This window comes from Semicossyphus pulcher, unplaced genomic scaffold, assembly GCF_022749685.1.
Source record: "Semicossyphus pulcher isolate SPU_LCO1_2020_fin unplaced genomic scaffold, fSemPul1.0.p SCAF_7, whole genome shotgun sequence".
NCBI classification, from domain to species: Eukaryota; Metazoa; Chordata; class Actinopteri; order Labriformes; family Labridae; genus Semicossyphus; species Semicossyphus pulcher.
The window spans coordinates 25,924,427-25,941,862 of NW_027211748.1; the positions used below are offsets into that span (position 1 = coordinate 25,924,427).

The following is a 17,436-nucleotide window of genomic DNA, read 5'->3' on the forward strand; positions in this document are numbered from 1 at the left end:
GTCCTGACGTTAGCGGCAGCTCTAGACCTGGAAATTGTACCCTCGAAGAAACGCAACGATTAGCTTCTCCTCCGCCATTGCTGTTAACAAAGTTGATATCTGAATACTCGCCCCTTCTTTATTTTGATGTGAGGAAGTCACATTGACGTTGCTGCTGTTCCATAACTTGAACTATTCTCAACTGAGAGCACTGTGAGCGCAACAACAAACTTTTAGCACAACGCTAGGGCACTCATCGCTCCTCCCCCTATTCGGAGCCTCGAGTGGTGGTGGGGCTGAAAGTAAGAGCGCAGTGATGGCAACGACCGAGCTGAGGGAGAGACAGGAAATCTTGCAGCTTAAATAGACCGCCAACTGGGAGGAAGTGTTTGTCAGGTGATGTGGAAGCGACGTAAATCAATTATTAAATCAGTGCAGCTCGAGTTGTCCGCCTGGACTAGCTCGCAGGCGTCGCCCCATTAGTGGACACAGGCCCGAAGGATCACAAAAGCACTAGGCTCATTGTATTCGGTTGTGCGTATTGAAATGGCTGGAATAATTAATATGGGATAAGTGCTCGGAGTATGATGCATGACCAACACTAAAGAATCAAATTTCCCTTATTTTGAAGTCTTCTCTAAACCTTTATCAAAAAGAGATAAACATATCATAATTCAAACTGCATGTTTACTATGTTTCGTGTTTAATAACATAAGCTTAAAGTGTCAGAGAAACAAGATTCAATCAAGAAAATAACTGTATCATTTGGCCCTTGATTATTGCAGTTTTTCAAGCATTTACTTGGTGAATTAATTGAAAACATTTTATTAGTTTCCTGAGCAAACTAATTCTATGCCACCACGGAAATATTATTAAAGTCAGAATTGCATATAATAAGTCAATCTTACCTTCGCCTACATGAGGTGAGCTACAAAGCCTGGGGTCAAATAAATAAATATTGGTGAAAAGGTTGAATGACATTGAACCCTGAAACAGATGCAATAATTTGTGCTTTGTCTGCAGGGGACCAGAGCATAACCCTCCGGCACGTTCCGTGTGCACCGCAACCTCCGGAGTCGATCGCGCCCATTCAAGTCAATGCTTGTGATTTCACAGCGCCTACACGGTCCGTCTCAGACGCGTCTCTCCGCTCTGCTAAAGATACACGCCGAGTCTATTTTTGACGGAGGCCGCTTAAAGCACGCGTCAAGCTGAACAGAGCAGATCGTTCCAAACAGGAAGTCACACACGAAAACAGCATACAGCATCCGGTCATTTCAAAATAAAACACCATGTACAGACCGGTACAGACTCCCGTTTTTTCCCGTTTTCATAACAACACACTGAAATCTTGAAAAAAGAACACTTTTAATTAAGTAGTGTACTCATGGTAGAAGCACAAAAATTACAGAATGATCTCCAAATGAGCAGATGATCAACCTCGGGGGTGCAAACTGAACTGTTGTTTGTGGGTTGCTCTGTGTAGCCTTCATGTTATCGCGTGATTTCGCAATTCTAGCGCGATAACGTAGTGATCTAAGTGCTTGGGCTGCGGATCAGACGCGCTTCCTGTGGGCGAGGGCTTGCGCTGCCTGACGAACCAGAACGCGCTGGACGCGGATCCTGTGGGGTCCAGGTGTAAGGGATCTACCAAAAATTGGTCCCCAGATTGCGGACAACATGCGAACAGATAGAGGGACGTTGACTGCAGGGTTGAAGGTATCAGGGGATAGGGATCTCTTTCAGACACATAGCAAATGAAAGTAAAAATCAAGTGGAATGAACCACAGGGACGAACAGCATCACATTCATCCATGCGTATCTATCACATGTATTGGAAATTTTACACTTCCCTAACTAGAATTGTGTGCATACCTGCCACATGTGGTTATGTCCAAGCATTACACTTTGATTACACTTTGCAGAGTGTTTCGATAAGATGCAGAACATGCAGGACTGCACTTAGAAACTACAAATTGTCACAGAAACATCTTTACAGGACACACACACACACACACACACACACACACTAACCTGATTGGTTGAGGGAAAGTCAAGGCCTGCGTCTGGCATACCCAGGAACATGGTGTCCCCATCCAGCTGGAGAGAACAAAAAGCAAGTGCAACAATGTCAACAAACTATAATCAAACATAGCAAACAGAGAACAGCCAGCAAGCAGACCATAATTAAAGATGAAGGTACCAGATAACTCGGTTGCTGCCAGTATGAACGATTAGTAAATCCTACTGACGGCCTGAGTGAGGACAATTTGCAGATTGTCCATGTCCACCCCACAGAGGCTGACGTTAGGTTGTCCTACAGTAGCCGCCTGAAGGCAAAATGCTGCTATGTTTCCTCTTTGCGCCTATAACAGGGCAATAACGTGAGGGGACTGTGTATGTGCCTAATTAATGACTCCACCCAAACAGGATGTTGACTACACTTACTAGTTAAAGGTTTCAGCAGCAGCAAAACATATTCACTGGTAAATTCACTGGTAAAACCTCAATGTATTAACTATCACACATGGAACAGTTATGTAAGGGATGATGTTCAGTGAGCGGTAAGGGGTTTCATTCTGCTGTAGCAACACCTTCACTGGACCGTCCCTCCAGGAGCTCATGTCCTAACAAACCTGATGTTGCAGCAGCTGTTTGGAAAAGTTGCAATGCAAGTTGCCATGTTTTTAAGCTTTTCTTGTTCAATGAAATTGCTGAAGCATATAATTAGTTGCAACTTGTGTTCTTAGTAATCTTTAAAAAAACAATAACAGCGTATTTAGTGTCCGTTTTATATCCACAGACGGCTCAGATCAGGCATCTCTTAAAGGTGAGATCCTGAACTCAGTCTGAAGTGTGTCGTGTGATAACATGGATCATTTGTTTAGCATTAGTCGAAACAGTTAAAATGCCCTCCGCCGATCAAAGCTTTCACATTTGCAGTATATGGTGTTTTTACAGACTGGGTTGCTATGGCGACATTCAGGGAAAAATTCACAAGCAGCGCCCAGTTAGTGACGCGTTTTCCATCAGCCAGCAGTGGTTGGTCTGCCAGAGAGGGTAGGCGGAGCTAAGCGGCTGCTTTTCCACTCTCTGCAAGTGTTGCGAGTAAACAGTAATCTACTATGGCTGAACAAACAAAGAAAAGATGGATGACTACAGATACAACTTCAACAATAAGTGAAAATTCAAAGAAAAAGAAACAAACTCGACGCTCAGATGAAGCAAACAGTCAACAGAAAAGGAAAGTGACTGCCAGCGAGGAAAATCAAGAGTTACAACCGGAGCCAACCGTGAACTGGGATGTGTCCTCCCACAATTCCTGTTTATTGCCAAAGCGGCCAACAAAGAGAACGCAACTGAACTCTTCGAGATTGAATCTTTAAAGCCTACATCGCACACCAGGAACGCAAAACAACAACAACAACAAAAAAGTGTTTGAATCCATAAACCACATTCAAATATTTAATGGAATCCTGGGTTCATAATCATTGTCTTGGCTGACAAACACACACACAGAAAAAACGTTTGTACAGGTGGAAACAAGCAAGCAATGTCTCATGCACACGTACGACAGGCTGTCTTTCTCTCTCTCTCTCTCACACACACACACACGAATGCACAGACAGGTGGACAGGTGGACAGACAGGTGTAACTGCCCTATCCATTCCCCAGCTGTTGGGTATTATGCAAATTAGGTCTAGGTTTACAGAGTCAACAGAAAGCCCAAACAGTGTTATGACATGCAAACACACACACACACGCACACAGAATGTGAAATAATTAACTGTTTATTTTTAATACTTAACATCCAACAGCTCCAAATATTAGAGCAGAGGAGTTTTTATCTGTTTGTCTGTCTCGCCTGTTCTCGTCCTCTCTGGGAGCAAACAAAGAGACGAGACGAATCAGAGAAAAGAGCAGACTTCACTGTCACATCAGCTTCTTCCATCTACCTAATACCAGACCTGTTATCCCCCCTGAATCACACACACACAAACATATACTCCGTACATGCAGGCACACTAATATTGTTTAAAGAAAGAATAAGATATCATCAACTAAAGGTGGGTAGTGTCACATGCTGCATGCATCTCTTTGGGCAGGTTTCCATGCCCTTGCAGTTTTACAACATCCTTTACACTAGCAAAACTTAAAGGAGGACAGCCAGTGTGACCGGCTTAGCCTGCCTCAGTCGGACGTTGATACCCAAAGATTGTAGATGATGGATTCAAAACTCTGGTTTTTGGATGATTGATAAAAAGAGTCAAGATTGTTAGCTAAGTGGCTAATGCGTCCCTGCAATCCACGGGACAAATACAGCTCTCGAGCTACTGTAAGTGCTTTCAGAGGAGAAGAGATTAGAGGGAGAGAGAGCGGAGGAAAAAAGCCATGGAGGAAAAATAGTGATGATCTCTTTTTTTTCTTTTCAGTAGGCAAAGCCTGCTGCCACTGCGAGGCCTTGGATAGCGAAGATCATAGATGGATTGATTAATGGATATTTATTGTTTTACCGTCCTATCGGCTTTGTCGCTTTTAAATTTAAACTTAAAGATGCTGTAACATTCCAAAAATATTGCTATCATCTTTCCTTTACCAGAGTTATAAGACAATCTGCTGTAAGTCGGAGCTTTCTGTTTATAGACTGAACGGATAATCAATTAAATGAGGAATTCAGCCTCTCAAATAAGTACTTTTACAGAATCTGAGTCTGCTCTACGCACGTGTGAACATCTCAACAACTAAACAGGATAGCAAGGTTTGTAGTCAAACCAAATTACCCCCTATCTCTCCCCCCTTCATTCCTCTGTCTCTTACTCTCTCATCTCTGCTGCTCCTGTGTGTGTGTGTGTGTGTGTGTGTGTGTGTGTGTGTGTGTGTGTGTGCGCGCACATGTTTGTGTGAGTAAAGGAAAGGTTTGAATAACAAGCAGCCAGCTAAGTGGGTCAGGGTCGGAGGAAGGGGGGAGAAAGGGGAAGAGAGACTATTAGGATGACAGACAAGGACAAAGGAAAAGAGAGAGAAAGACAGATTTTTGAGGAAAAGGGAGCATGGTGAGGAAGAGGACGAAGGCGAGGTTGGGAGAAATGAAATGTACAGTTAATAATAAGATGGAGAGAGCGGTAAAAACGGGAGTCAAATGACGGATAGAAAAAGATGGATTGAAATTTGAGGAAGGTTCACCTCGTTTTCAGAAGTAATTGACCTCTTATTCAACCTCAAAGTAAAAACATCTTTCAGGGAGGGAGATACTGAAATATCACGAAGAGGGGAAACGATCTGCTCTCACTGTTGGAACTAAAATGTATTTATAAATGTGATCATTGTATGATCGTGAACAACATAATTCAGATCAATTGACAAACTTAACTATGTTTGATGAGTGGTTAAATCTCAAAATATATATTTTTTAATTCTACAGTCACAAACCAGGCTGACGGTGTCGGCTTAAACAGTGTCAGTGTCATGGAAGGAAACTTAATGTCTCCCCGGGCTGTGAGTCTATCTTTGTGAAAATGTGTCAGAAACACACTGTAAGACCATTTTTATCACTTATTGGTTTGTGTGGAGTGTGAAACTATTTGGCTGGACTAGACTGAATGGATTTTAAACTGCATCAGGGGACTTAAATCAACTCACAAGTCTGTGCAGAGTGAGACAGATCGAGAAAGAGAGGGGAGACAAACGGATGACTTTATGAGCGTGCGAGATGTGAGCAGCTGTGCTAGTTCTGCTGAGCATTGTTTATCTGTCTTATCTGTGTCTCCATGACAGCAATATAAACCAAGTTATATTGTCTAAAGGGTAATCAACCTGACTAAGTCCAGAATGTGTGTGTGTATGTGTGCGTGTGTGTCTTTCACCTGCAAGTTGTCAAAGCAACAAAGGTGTATTTAAGGAATACAAAGCAGCAGTAGCTGCAGCTACCATCACCATCACAAAAGAAGGCGAGTGCCGCAGTGTACGTTCAACAGGCATTTGAAAACTGCAAAAAGTTTAACAAATACAAATAATGACAAAATAGCTACAATTTTTCCATAAATATATAGTATAAGTATAAGACCAAGGATTTCGCCAGCTAATGCCGCATTTCGTAAAACAGGCTTTCTTGTCTTTTATGTTGACATGTCTGACATGACCGTTAGAATTGGTAAGTATAGAATATTATCCATCTTTGCCCACTGCCTCTTAGCCTTTCTTACCCTCAGGTGTGCTTAAACTACATATTATGAACTTGATTTAAAAATACAAAATGTGAATAAATATCGGTAATCTTATCAGTATCGGCTATCAGGAACATGTTATTATCGGTATCAGCTCAAATATTTTTTTGTTTTATGTTTTTTTTTCTGCCTCTTTCCAACTGAAGAACTATTGAGTCTGATTTAGATGTTACAAATAAAAGTTCTGACACCGCATTGGGTGCAATTTCAGGAGGCTCATCTCGCTACACCGCACAGAGACGGTTCACAGAAAGAGCCAGCATCAGAAAAACATGCTTTCTTCTTCTTTTGTTATTTAATGGCGGTTAACAAACAGCTTCTAGATGCGCTACAGCCACCGTCTGGCAGTAGTCCCTCATTACAAAGAGGCGCCGGTTAAAAACCATGGGAAAATATGTCTTTATGATGACATATTTTATAAATGAATGACTACTTATCTGGGCAGACAATAGTCACTTCCAAATATGGTGTGAGGTGGCTTTGATCATCGTTGGCTTCGGAATGTTTGTTGGCCGTCTCTAATTTTCAAATCTGAGACATGTGGTTGGAGAAGGTTTGCTAAGCTATTTGAACACCTGACAAGCACTGTTACTGGAATGACAATTTAAGTGCTGGACACATTTCTTACTTTCTATTTTCTTGCCACTGTTGCCAAACATTGCCAAAGCACTTGCTCATGGTGAATTCATGTTGGGTCTCTGTAGATTATAAAAAGAGTTCGGTCTGAGGCGCCGGTTCAGCTCAGAGTCGTTGTCTCTTCCTGTGTTAGATGCTACAGTCCATGACACAGCGGCCGCAGGTTCGACTCCCACCCTCTGCCCTTTGCTGCATGTCATCCCCCACTCTCTCCCAATAAGTCTCTCTTCAGATGTACTATCGATAAAGGCAATCATGCCCCTAAAAATTAGTAAAAAATTGATTGATTGATTGAAAACATTTGCTTCCCTGAGGACTCTTCATTGGCAGCTGTACACATATGCACAGACACTCCTGACAGCAGGACAAGAAGCTTGGCAGCATAAAGTTCTTCTTTGTACTCTCTTGAGCAACATACAGATATGTTTGAGTCATTGATTATGCTAATGATCGAATATTAAAACAGCACAGCTCCTAATGAAGGGATGATATTAATCAATTTATGAGTCTACTTTGCTAAATCCAACTTAAGAACAGTTCAATAAAGGGATCAAGTTTTTTTGCCCCCTATCTGCGTTGGGGGCAAATATTGAGTATCTGCATATACCGGGCCCTGATCCAATACTTCTATTTTCCCTATAATATACAGCTGCAGAGTGCACTCTTAAAATCAATCCAATAAATGGTTCACAACTGAAAAGCTCAGCAAAGCATAATGAAAAAAAATGCATCCCAACTCTTCCTCAACTTTTTGTTTGACTTAATTTTTTTAATGTAGTCAAAGATCGTTTATAACACAAGTAAACAGTTTAAAACACATTTTACACTCGACTTCTTTATATTTATCAAGCTTCAGTAATAAGCACAACGCCAGCACCACAGTTATCATTATATGATCGTCAACAACTCCTTAATAATTCCTCAGGAACTGATCCAATCTCTTTCACCAAAAGTTAATTGATCCATGTTATTGTCACTAATACGGCACACACACACACACACACACACACACACACACACACACACACACACACACACAGAACAATGCAGCAATGATTTCAGTATGTGATTTGATTGCAATATGTTTGTTTTGGAATGGAAATCCTGATAATTAGTCTCTTCTGGCAGCGCTCGATCTCCGCCCATCTGTCCCATTTGGCATCCCTCCACCAACCAGAAGTCCCTCATCGCTGCGTCCCAATAATTCAACCAACTGAAACGCTTTCAGAAACACTGACACACAAGCAACAGTGCTGAAAGTCACCCAATCGTCAGCAAGCTTAAAGGGAGGGGGGAGAGCGGGGTTTTTTTTGTTGGGGGGGTGGGTGGGGTCTGGCAAGGTGTTCAGTAGCAGGGAATATAGCCAACATGGACAGACGGACAGACAGATTGACTGGTTGTTCTGATAGATAATTAGATGAGATGCCGACACTTTGGCTGGGACAATGGGACTATACACTACAGGGGGAAAAAACGCTGGGAAGGGCCGAAGGGTAACATAAGATAAGATATAATGGCTTGAGATGAGGTTTGTCTTCTTAAATAACTATGACTGAATTACTAAAAATCTGCTGATATATCACAAGACGTGCTCAGGCAGACTAAATGACTGCGTTAAAGAAAACGTATGAAAGGCTGCCATTGAAAATATCCATTCCAATTAATGTTTTAAATCCTGACTGGCAGCCATTGTTCTTTAAAAGATGGTCGCGTTGCCGTGAGGTAACAGGGTGGATCATCCTGTTTATGCCATGGCAACCTGCCAGCGATCATAATGTACAGTAACTCCAGTCAGCCAACTCATGTGGAGCTGATTTATTATTACATGAACATAGACTGTGCACACCGGCAGGTACACACTAAGCCCGGTACCGGGAAGAATAGAACGTGATGACTAAAACTGACACACAGGTGGACGTAGAATCAGAGCCCACAGGTGGATGCTGGAGTGGAGGCCAGGTTAATGAAATGCTACATGTCTGCAGCGGTGGACGGAGAAAAGGATGGACAGAATCTTTTTTTGTAAAGGTATAGTTTGCGATCATTCATAGTAAAGCATGTAATGGCTTGACCTTTGGCCATCTTGAACTGCATACATTGCGTGCTTATGGCCGTGAGGTTTGGATTGGATTGTCAATGCTTGTAAGCACTGCACAAACATTGTGCAAATTAAGATCCTATGACTGTCACCAATATATGTGATTGTATACCAAGCAAACCAAACTTTGAAGGCACACATGTGAAGGAGGAACCCAGAAACTAAAATAGTTTGTTGTTCTGCAGCAGACATTTTGACGGGTCATGGGAGGAAAAGCACAGGTCTTAGTAATAAACTTGGCTCTGTTGTTCGATCAACAGCCATTCATATAGTATTCATCATTACATGTGATTTTGCTGCTGTGACATGTCGAAGAGTCTTCTCTGTCAAACGTGCGTCACAATCCTCCTCGCAAAGCAGACAGAAACACTTCCTGTCCTGTCACCGACTGACATTTTCTTTGGCAGTTTTTCAGCACATAAAGAGTTGATGGTGAATGTTGCATCAATTTGCCTAAAGTTCCAAAAGTTTTCTCTTTCTGTCCTTTTTACGCTGCTGTGGTTTTATGATTGGTTGGTTGGTTTCAAATCTCATTCTGTCCCATCACTACTTTAAAATGGATTTTTTTCCTTTGCTCTCCTTCAATCTGTATTCTCCTGTTAGTTACAAAGGTCTACTTCTATGCTCCGTGTTTTCCCATCCTCTCTATTTGCTTTAGAAATACCTCACCCAGCTTTCACAATCATCATGTTTACATTAGGCTCTCTCTCTCTCTCTCTCTCTCTCTCTGTCTCTCTCTCTCTCTCTCTCTCTCTATGTCCCTTCCTCCACCAACCTCCCTGATTCATCCCATCTCTGTACCTTTTGCTTCCTCTTTTTCTTTCTTTCCCAGTGGTACAAGTTTAACTCATCTGTTGTGTATATAAACCGTCCCAGCACAGATACTTATGTAACTTCATGAGCATTGCTTAAGTCACCTGATATTGCAATGTTATAATTAACTAACTTCTGCATTGAAGGAAGTACCCCTACACTAACATCCAAACAGAGTTCAGGTGTGCTCTCTTGCTTCTGTTATTGCAGCCTGCCCTTTATGTGATTTAACTGTGAGCCGCCATCCTTCCAAATGGGAGACGACCAACTCTATCACTGAGCCACAGCCGCTCCCAACCATGCCCCAACCATGTACACATTCAAACACCAGTCAATCCTGTCTCCTACAAATTACATTAATATAATACATCTTCACTTTGGTGTAGGAAACACACCTGCAAGTTAAGGTAATGGTGGTTGGAGTGGATTGTTAGCACAAAAAGTGGAGGACTTTAAAAGGTTGTTTCTGCTTATAGCTACAATCCTTCATCAACTCCATTGTTGATTCATCTCTATGTGAATTTTTGCTAATTTTTTGTGTGGAAAAAATTAGGCCTACACAGGTCAACAACTGTGTATTTGCTTATTTTAATCCACATTCATTATCATCAAGGTTCAAGGAAGTCTGTTGGAATACATGGAGTATTCAACACCTGTAAAGGACATGGTGTCAGTTGAGCAGTGGGGGCTCTATTTGGTGTACAGGGTTGGACCATCAGTGATGGGTTAATGGAATGTCATCTGCACCAGAGCTCTCTACCATCATACAGTTGTGATGTAAACGTGATTGATTAGTTCATATTTATATGTTCCAATAGATCCGATCAGGAACCAGCTCTCAATCCCCAACCACCCTGTCCTGCTTCCAGTCACTGTTGACATATTTATAATTTAAACAACATGAACTTTCGATAATCTAAAGCAAAAAAAACCCCAAGTGTGTGCTTTAGTTGCAACTAACAGTGGAAATTATATATTATTGTAATGTTAGAGCAGATATAACAGGGGAACAGATTGTGTATTAAAAGAGGCTGCTCATTATGTCGCTTTGGACTAAAGTGTCTGCTAAATGAAATTGTTACATAGTAACATTATGTTAGCATAAACGTTTTTATTTTATGTTAATGGCACCCTGTATCACTTCAGCATCCACATTGTCATTGCGCTGGTGCAATATAAAATGCTGTATGTGCAATGTCTGCAGACAGGGCACGCTACAATTTTTGCTGCTTGATACAAAAGGAAAACTCGCACGGTTCACACGACTAATCTACAAGAAAAGTCTGTTTGATGTTAAAGCTGCTTGATTCTGGCGCCCCCTGTGGACAAAGCTGTACCTCTTATCTCTGCTGATTTTGTCCTGTACATGCTTAAGTGTCGGTTTTTAGCGAACAAATCTCATCCTGCTTTCTTTAACAGTCACATGTATCACTCACTTTAAATGTTTTAAAGGAAAATGTAAACAAAGGCAGCGTGAAGTCAATCACTTCGTCTCACACCTACCACCTGCCAGCAGTTTCAGGCATTAATATAAACATAATCAGTCTTGTTGCTGATGGTCTGTATAGGTTTGTAGGTCATATAAAGTAACCTGAATTAATTTCAGTGTATTTCATAACCAGTGAAAATCTCCTCACAGGAGCTTTAAATAACTGAGTCCAGTTTTGCCTGTTTTGGTTGTTTGATAAACTGACGGAGTGACCCCCTTCACAAGAGCATGTTGCAAATGTACCACTTGTAAATGTTGGCTACATGCAAGAGGCAGAAGTTCAGTTATGTGAGGCAACTATCGAGTTTGTGTACTCTCATTATCAACTGCACCTTGCCATAAAAGTTAGTGTTTAGGGCTAGTCTAGATGTCTGATGTAAGAGACGCTTAACACACACACAATATGCAGCATCTAGATCTGTCTGAACACTTTTCCGACCGATAGAATCTGATCTGTCTGATGAGTTTGATAGTTTTACCATCCTCAGCTGATTTCTGATTTTTAATTGTGCATGTGTACATAAGTTCAATTCTGCGTCTACCTGATTACATTTAGTTTTCAGGATGCAATATTCTGTCTATCACAGGAAAAAACATGCAGATCTAAGTCCTATAAAAATACCATTTCTAGAAGACAGAGTTTCAGTTTTAGTTTCTAAAACAGTTGAATATTATTATAACATTCAGTATATACTTAATGGAAACTAAAACATGAGGCACATACAAATGCTTCTGACAAAAAGAAAACATTTTGTTCTTTCCGATCATCCAGTTATTTCTGGTAGAGCCTATTGGTTGTTCTGAGGTTTTCATCATCAATTTCTGTAAGTCCCAGTTATCCACCATTTTTTACTTCAACTGTGCAGTCTGTTTCACCACACTGCTACCTCTCAAATCATCATTAAATCCATGTCATTGAGATAAAGAATGATTTCTCACACGCACTAAGAAAACAATACAGCGTATCTCTCTAAATACAGTGCACGACTCCTTCAGAGGCATTAAATCGCAAAGTAATGCAATACTGTGAGTTTGTGGCGGGTTGTCAGAATGATTTTTCTGCTGTTGTCAATCATAACAAACATTTCCAGTGAAATGTAATCCACTCATTTTCTCCAACGTATGTGTGCCAAAGAGAAATGGAAATAATAATAATTAAAATGACAATAGTAATGAGTTCATCTTTAAGATCAAGCTACTCTGGTTTGAAGGCTGGACTGCTCATAACAGTCAGGATACCCATATCCAAATAAAACCATCCAATAAACTAATGTGCGTCCCCAAAACTCTAATTAACATTAGCCTAGTTAGTACACGTCCTAATCCAAGAGGCAATTTGTCGAGAGATATTGCCTTTTTAGAGCTCAGAGGAATTCTTCTGTTTAATTGAAATGGACCACCACTGGTATTACATCTCTACATTAACAAGTCTGTAGGACACGCCTCTCTCTCTCTCTCACACACACACACACACAACTCTGTTCCTCCTCTTTTCTCTCATTTTGTTTCTTCTGTGCCTCCTACTTTCCTCTCCCACTTCCTGTCTCTCTGCCTCTTTCTTGTGCCTTTCTCTCTCTCCCTTTTTATATAACCTTCATCTCTCTCTCTCTCTTTCGCTCTCTGTTTCCCCACAGAGTAATATGATCTCTTCTATCAGGCCGACAGAGCCGTGAATCAAAAGACAGAGAGAGAAATATAGTACAAACCTTAGTGGCCCCACCCCCACTACACACTCTCTCTCTCTCTCTCATCTACAACATCCCTACCCCCAACAACCCTCCTCTCGTTCTCTCTCCCTCTCTCTCTTCAGTCCCTACCCCCAACCACACAGCTCACTCTCTTTACATCCCCAGCCTCTATCTTTTATCTCTCCCTCCCTCTCTGAAACAAATACACTCACTGACAACAGAACAGTGCAATACTGTATGATCCTGTAGGCAGAGTATATCTATGTAGGAGCTACACAGCTACATTTAGAGCTTAATGACAGTTAGATATATACAGTAAATAACTATATTAACAAACGTTACCTCCTCTGAAGTTAGAGGAAATCCAGCCTGTGGTTTGTAGAGTGTCAACTTACATTTGTTCTGCGTCTCTGTTGTGTTAGTAAGTGTCCTTTATTTTGTATTACTCGGCACAATTCTGTTTGACTGTTTCCTCCTCGAGGACAAATAAACTAAAATATCCACATATTTATCCATAATCCAGAGTAGCTCATAAAGACGTGTGATTTTCCATCCATGCCCATTCAGCACTTATTGAGGTCAGAGGTCACAGTCAGCTTCACAAACAGTATGGAACCAGATGCTGTGCCCCAATTCCAAACTTGTTTTTTCAACATTAATTTGAAAAATGTCTGCCATGCGTACGGTCCTTAAATAATTATACTATAGTTCAATAACAAATGTGAATGTAAGTTGACACCTCAATTTATGTTTTCCACTTTAAATGCAGTTATGTGCCGCAGGATTACATCGGTTCACTGTGAGCACAAAGAATGACAAAATCAGGAATAAATGATTTTTGTTTTGAATGTAGGAGCTGAGAAAAAAAGAAAGTAGAGTAAAAAAACAAAACCAAACGAGGAAGAATCATTTTTAAAGGTTTTGTGAATGCTTTTTCCCCCCGCTGAAAATATGTTTGTGTTGGTTAGGGTGTGCTGGGCTGAAAAATATTTCAAAGTGGGGACATAACTGAAGAAAGTTTGAGACCCACTGTCACAGAGTACTGTCTTTGCAATTATATGTACTTTGGAACGATACTGCCAATGAAATGTCACAAGTAGAAAACAATGTGTATACATACTGCATAAATTCTTATTCTGCACAGTACATAGACATTATTAAGTACAGGGTCTGGTTCAAGTTTCACACTGTGTTTACACTGTTGTTGCCAAGGTGTTAAGCAGAGACAAATCAGTCCGTCAGCGATGCTCTGAGGAACAGAGACAACCGGCTTGTAAATAATCTGAACAACCATTAAGTTGTTCTTCAGCCAGAACGAATAAAAGACATTAAGTAAAGGAACAGAGATCAATCTGAAAGGGTAAAGTCAGTTTAGTTGAATTGACGTTTCATGTGGAGATTTCTGTTTACGTCCCTGCTTCTTGTACACACATCATCCCTGATCCAGTCACTGTTGTATTTATTTTTCTTTATGTTTTGGTTCATAAAGGTAACCGAATTGTAATAAAGAATTGAATTGAGAGAAGGACGCCATGGCATGACCAAAAGATGCCAGTGTTTGATAGGTGATACTTTTGTTTGCTTTGTATAAAGTATATTTAACATATCTTCATTTCATAGTTGTGGTGGAAAAAATGTTTTTGATTGCATTTTGCAAGTTCACTTTCACTGTGCTTAGATGAGGAGAGGTTAATAATCTGTTAACTTTAATAGCTGCACTGATCAGCTGCACCCAGTCTAATAATTAAGCAATTCATCACTGTCAAAAACCCTGTGTGTTCAGGAGCTTAAACAACTACCTCCAAAATAACAGCAAACAGAGAGGCATTACTAGATAGATAGATAGATAGATTCATAGATAGATAGATGCTTAGGAGACGTCTTAAAGCAAGACACTGAATCTCTATCAATTCCAGGTTTCTTATGTGAATCTGACCCTGACCTTTGACCTTGCTCTGGAGGGAGAAAGACAATAGAGCTTCCCAGACACCAATTAACTTAAGCATCACAAAACAGAAATGTCAACAGTATATATAAACCATTTTAGGCATACCAAGCAATAACAATGTTTGTTTGTCTCACTCTTATTTGCGTAATTCTAAGCACAACTCTTCATTTTGTAAATGCGGTGCTAATTGAAACTTAATTACTTTTCAATAACCATTGATGAAGTTTTAATTAAATGTGTCATTACATCACTGACTACTCGCTAGGGATGAAATCACAGTTTCTGTATTATCCCGTGAGTGGATGTGATCGCAAAAAAAATGCAGTTACCATCAATGGCTGCGTTAATAACTGGAGCCCAATAAGGCAATTAATTACCACTTAATTGGCATAGGGAGAGCCATAGTTAAGCAGAGAGGACAGGAGAGAGCTTAGCTAATTATAATAACACACCAAATGCATGGATTTTATATTCAGGCAGTGAAAACGTACAGGCATTAGCCTAAGTAGGTAGATTTCGCCTTTCTTTGCTTACCTTGTTGGTCCCAAAGGCCGGGTCAGGATAGGAGAGCTGTCCCAGCCTGGTGTGGTCTGAAGCGGCCAGAGGCTGAGGTGGAGGCGGGTAAACTGTTACATCCATGGCTGAAAATACATCCACTTCTCCGTCTGCCCGACTCTTCGAGATTATTTCTTTAGTTAACTCTGTGTCTCTTTAAGTCAGAAACCAGTGAGATAACCTTACTATTGTTCTTAGAAAGTTATTTGGGTTTTCGTCGAGTCCCTGAGAGACAAACAGAGAAACAACCACGGTCCAATAAAACACACTTAGAACACAAATGCACGTTTCAAGCAGGTAAGTCGGTGAAATAAGCCTGGAGTCGGTGAAGTTTAGATTGGTGCTCTCCTATTCACACCGGCTTTAGGCTCCAGTAACTGCTGCTGTGAGTAGCGAACTTCCCAATTAACCAACTTATTTAATACCTGACGTTGAAAACAAACCTTAATAGGCAATAGCGCGCTTTAAAAAGCGCTCCGTTAAACGGTTAAGGTATCCAAAGGTGGCGAGTGGTTCGGACAGGGAGCGTTGTTAGACCCTGTCTGTCCCTGATTGGGACTCTGTGTTTAATGTTCCTCCGACGTTGCTGCTGCCGCGCGTGTGCTCGGTGCCGTGTTACCTCGCGGACCAGGCATACAAAGAGCTCCTGCAGAAAGTTAGCATGCGTTAGCCGCAACAATCACGGACGTACATTTTCCTCACAAAATAAAAGCGCAAATTCGGTCAGGGGTAAAACAAGGGTTTGAAAGGAACAAAGCAAACACGACCTGTCAAAACTGCACAAGAATCATTACATTAAGTAAAATCGGGAAATTTACCCGCGTGCTGTTACAAAATATTCAACAAAAACATCTCAAGCCAGTAGTTTTATTTTGAGAGCAACCGACATATCCGTTTAAGTCTATCTTGAAAAGGGACCAGGAGGAGCTGGACGGCAGAATGTGCTCCATCTAGAGGAGGAGGTAGTGTCAAAATGCCTGTTTTTATGTTGCCTGAAGAAACGCGACTTGTTCGAATGAGTGGTTGTTTTATCTTATATCGAGCTCGCAAAGTGCCGTGACTCAAATAAACTTGTGTTCAAACAAATTAGCACAAAAAAGATTTAAAAAATTACAACGGTGAATATACAGGCTATGTGGCCATGTGTATGCTGCTGGGGTCATTGTATTTGATTGGGAGTTGGAGGTAACGTGGTACATCACATACATACACTACACACGGTCACTTGGAGAAGGAGGGTCAATTGGTGAAGCAATTTCTTACCACAAGGCCATCTAACCAGTTAATCCAGCTGGGGCTCATTCTTGCTTGTGTTTCAGTTCAACATCTCAGAATCTTTTAGAGTCCTGCACTTCAAGTTACTGCTCGTGGTTCTGATTTTATTTTTTTTACCCCAAATAGCAATTTTGTTTCTCCCTCTCCCGCAGTTTGTTGAGCCACATCTTCCTGTCTACACCTCCTTATGTAATCCAAGCTGCATGCCAGTTCTACAGATTCATTAACAAGCAAGACAAGTTAAACTCTCTACTTTGCGCCAGAGCCCCTTTTACACCTGAACTCCTGACAATTTCCAGACATTCAGGTCCTTACATCTTCCAGACTGTGCTCGTCTCAGACAAACTATCACAACTGGCGATAGTTTGTTTGGTTTTAGTGAAGGGGGACGCCAGAGTTAAGCCGTCATCGGAGAATGTTCCAGACAATTACCTGCTGCGACTTTCAGCTGACTTCATAAAAATGTTAAGTCCGCTTAGTCTAGAGTGAACAGATTCGGACATTGCATTACCACACCCGGGCAATGTCATGTCTGATAGGGGTTCAAGTTTCTCCACTGAGCTCCATAGAGTTTTTAATAGTTGGTTTCAGCACAAGGCGTGAAGAGGCTGCTGAAGACCCATCGTTCAATCAAGCAAGAGATCATCAGTGATTATTTTGGAACATACATCCTTGCTTGCTCCAACAGTGCAGTGTGTGTGGTTTCTGTGAAGGTTCTCAGTCATCCAGGT

General features: G+C 41.1%; 1 protein-coding gene across 1 annotated transcript in view; it reads right to left on the reverse strand.

The window, feature by feature from the left end:
• tox (thymocyte selection-associated high mobility group box) overlaps window positions 1–16,007 on the reverse strand; it is a 42,516-nt gene extending 26,509 nt beyond the window's left edge. Inside the window, exons 1-2 of the mRNA XM_069685004.1 lie at window positions 15,410–16,007; window positions 2,014–2,079 (exon numbers count right to left, since the gene is read on the reverse strand). Coding sequence (XP_069541105.1) covers window positions 2,014–2,079; window positions 15,410–15,514 — 171 coding nt within the window. The 5' untranslated portion in view covers window positions 15,515–16,007. The remainder of the gene's footprint in view (window positions 1–2,013; window positions 2,080–15,409) is intronic.
• Window positions 16,008–17,436: the final 1,429 nt, after the last annotated feature.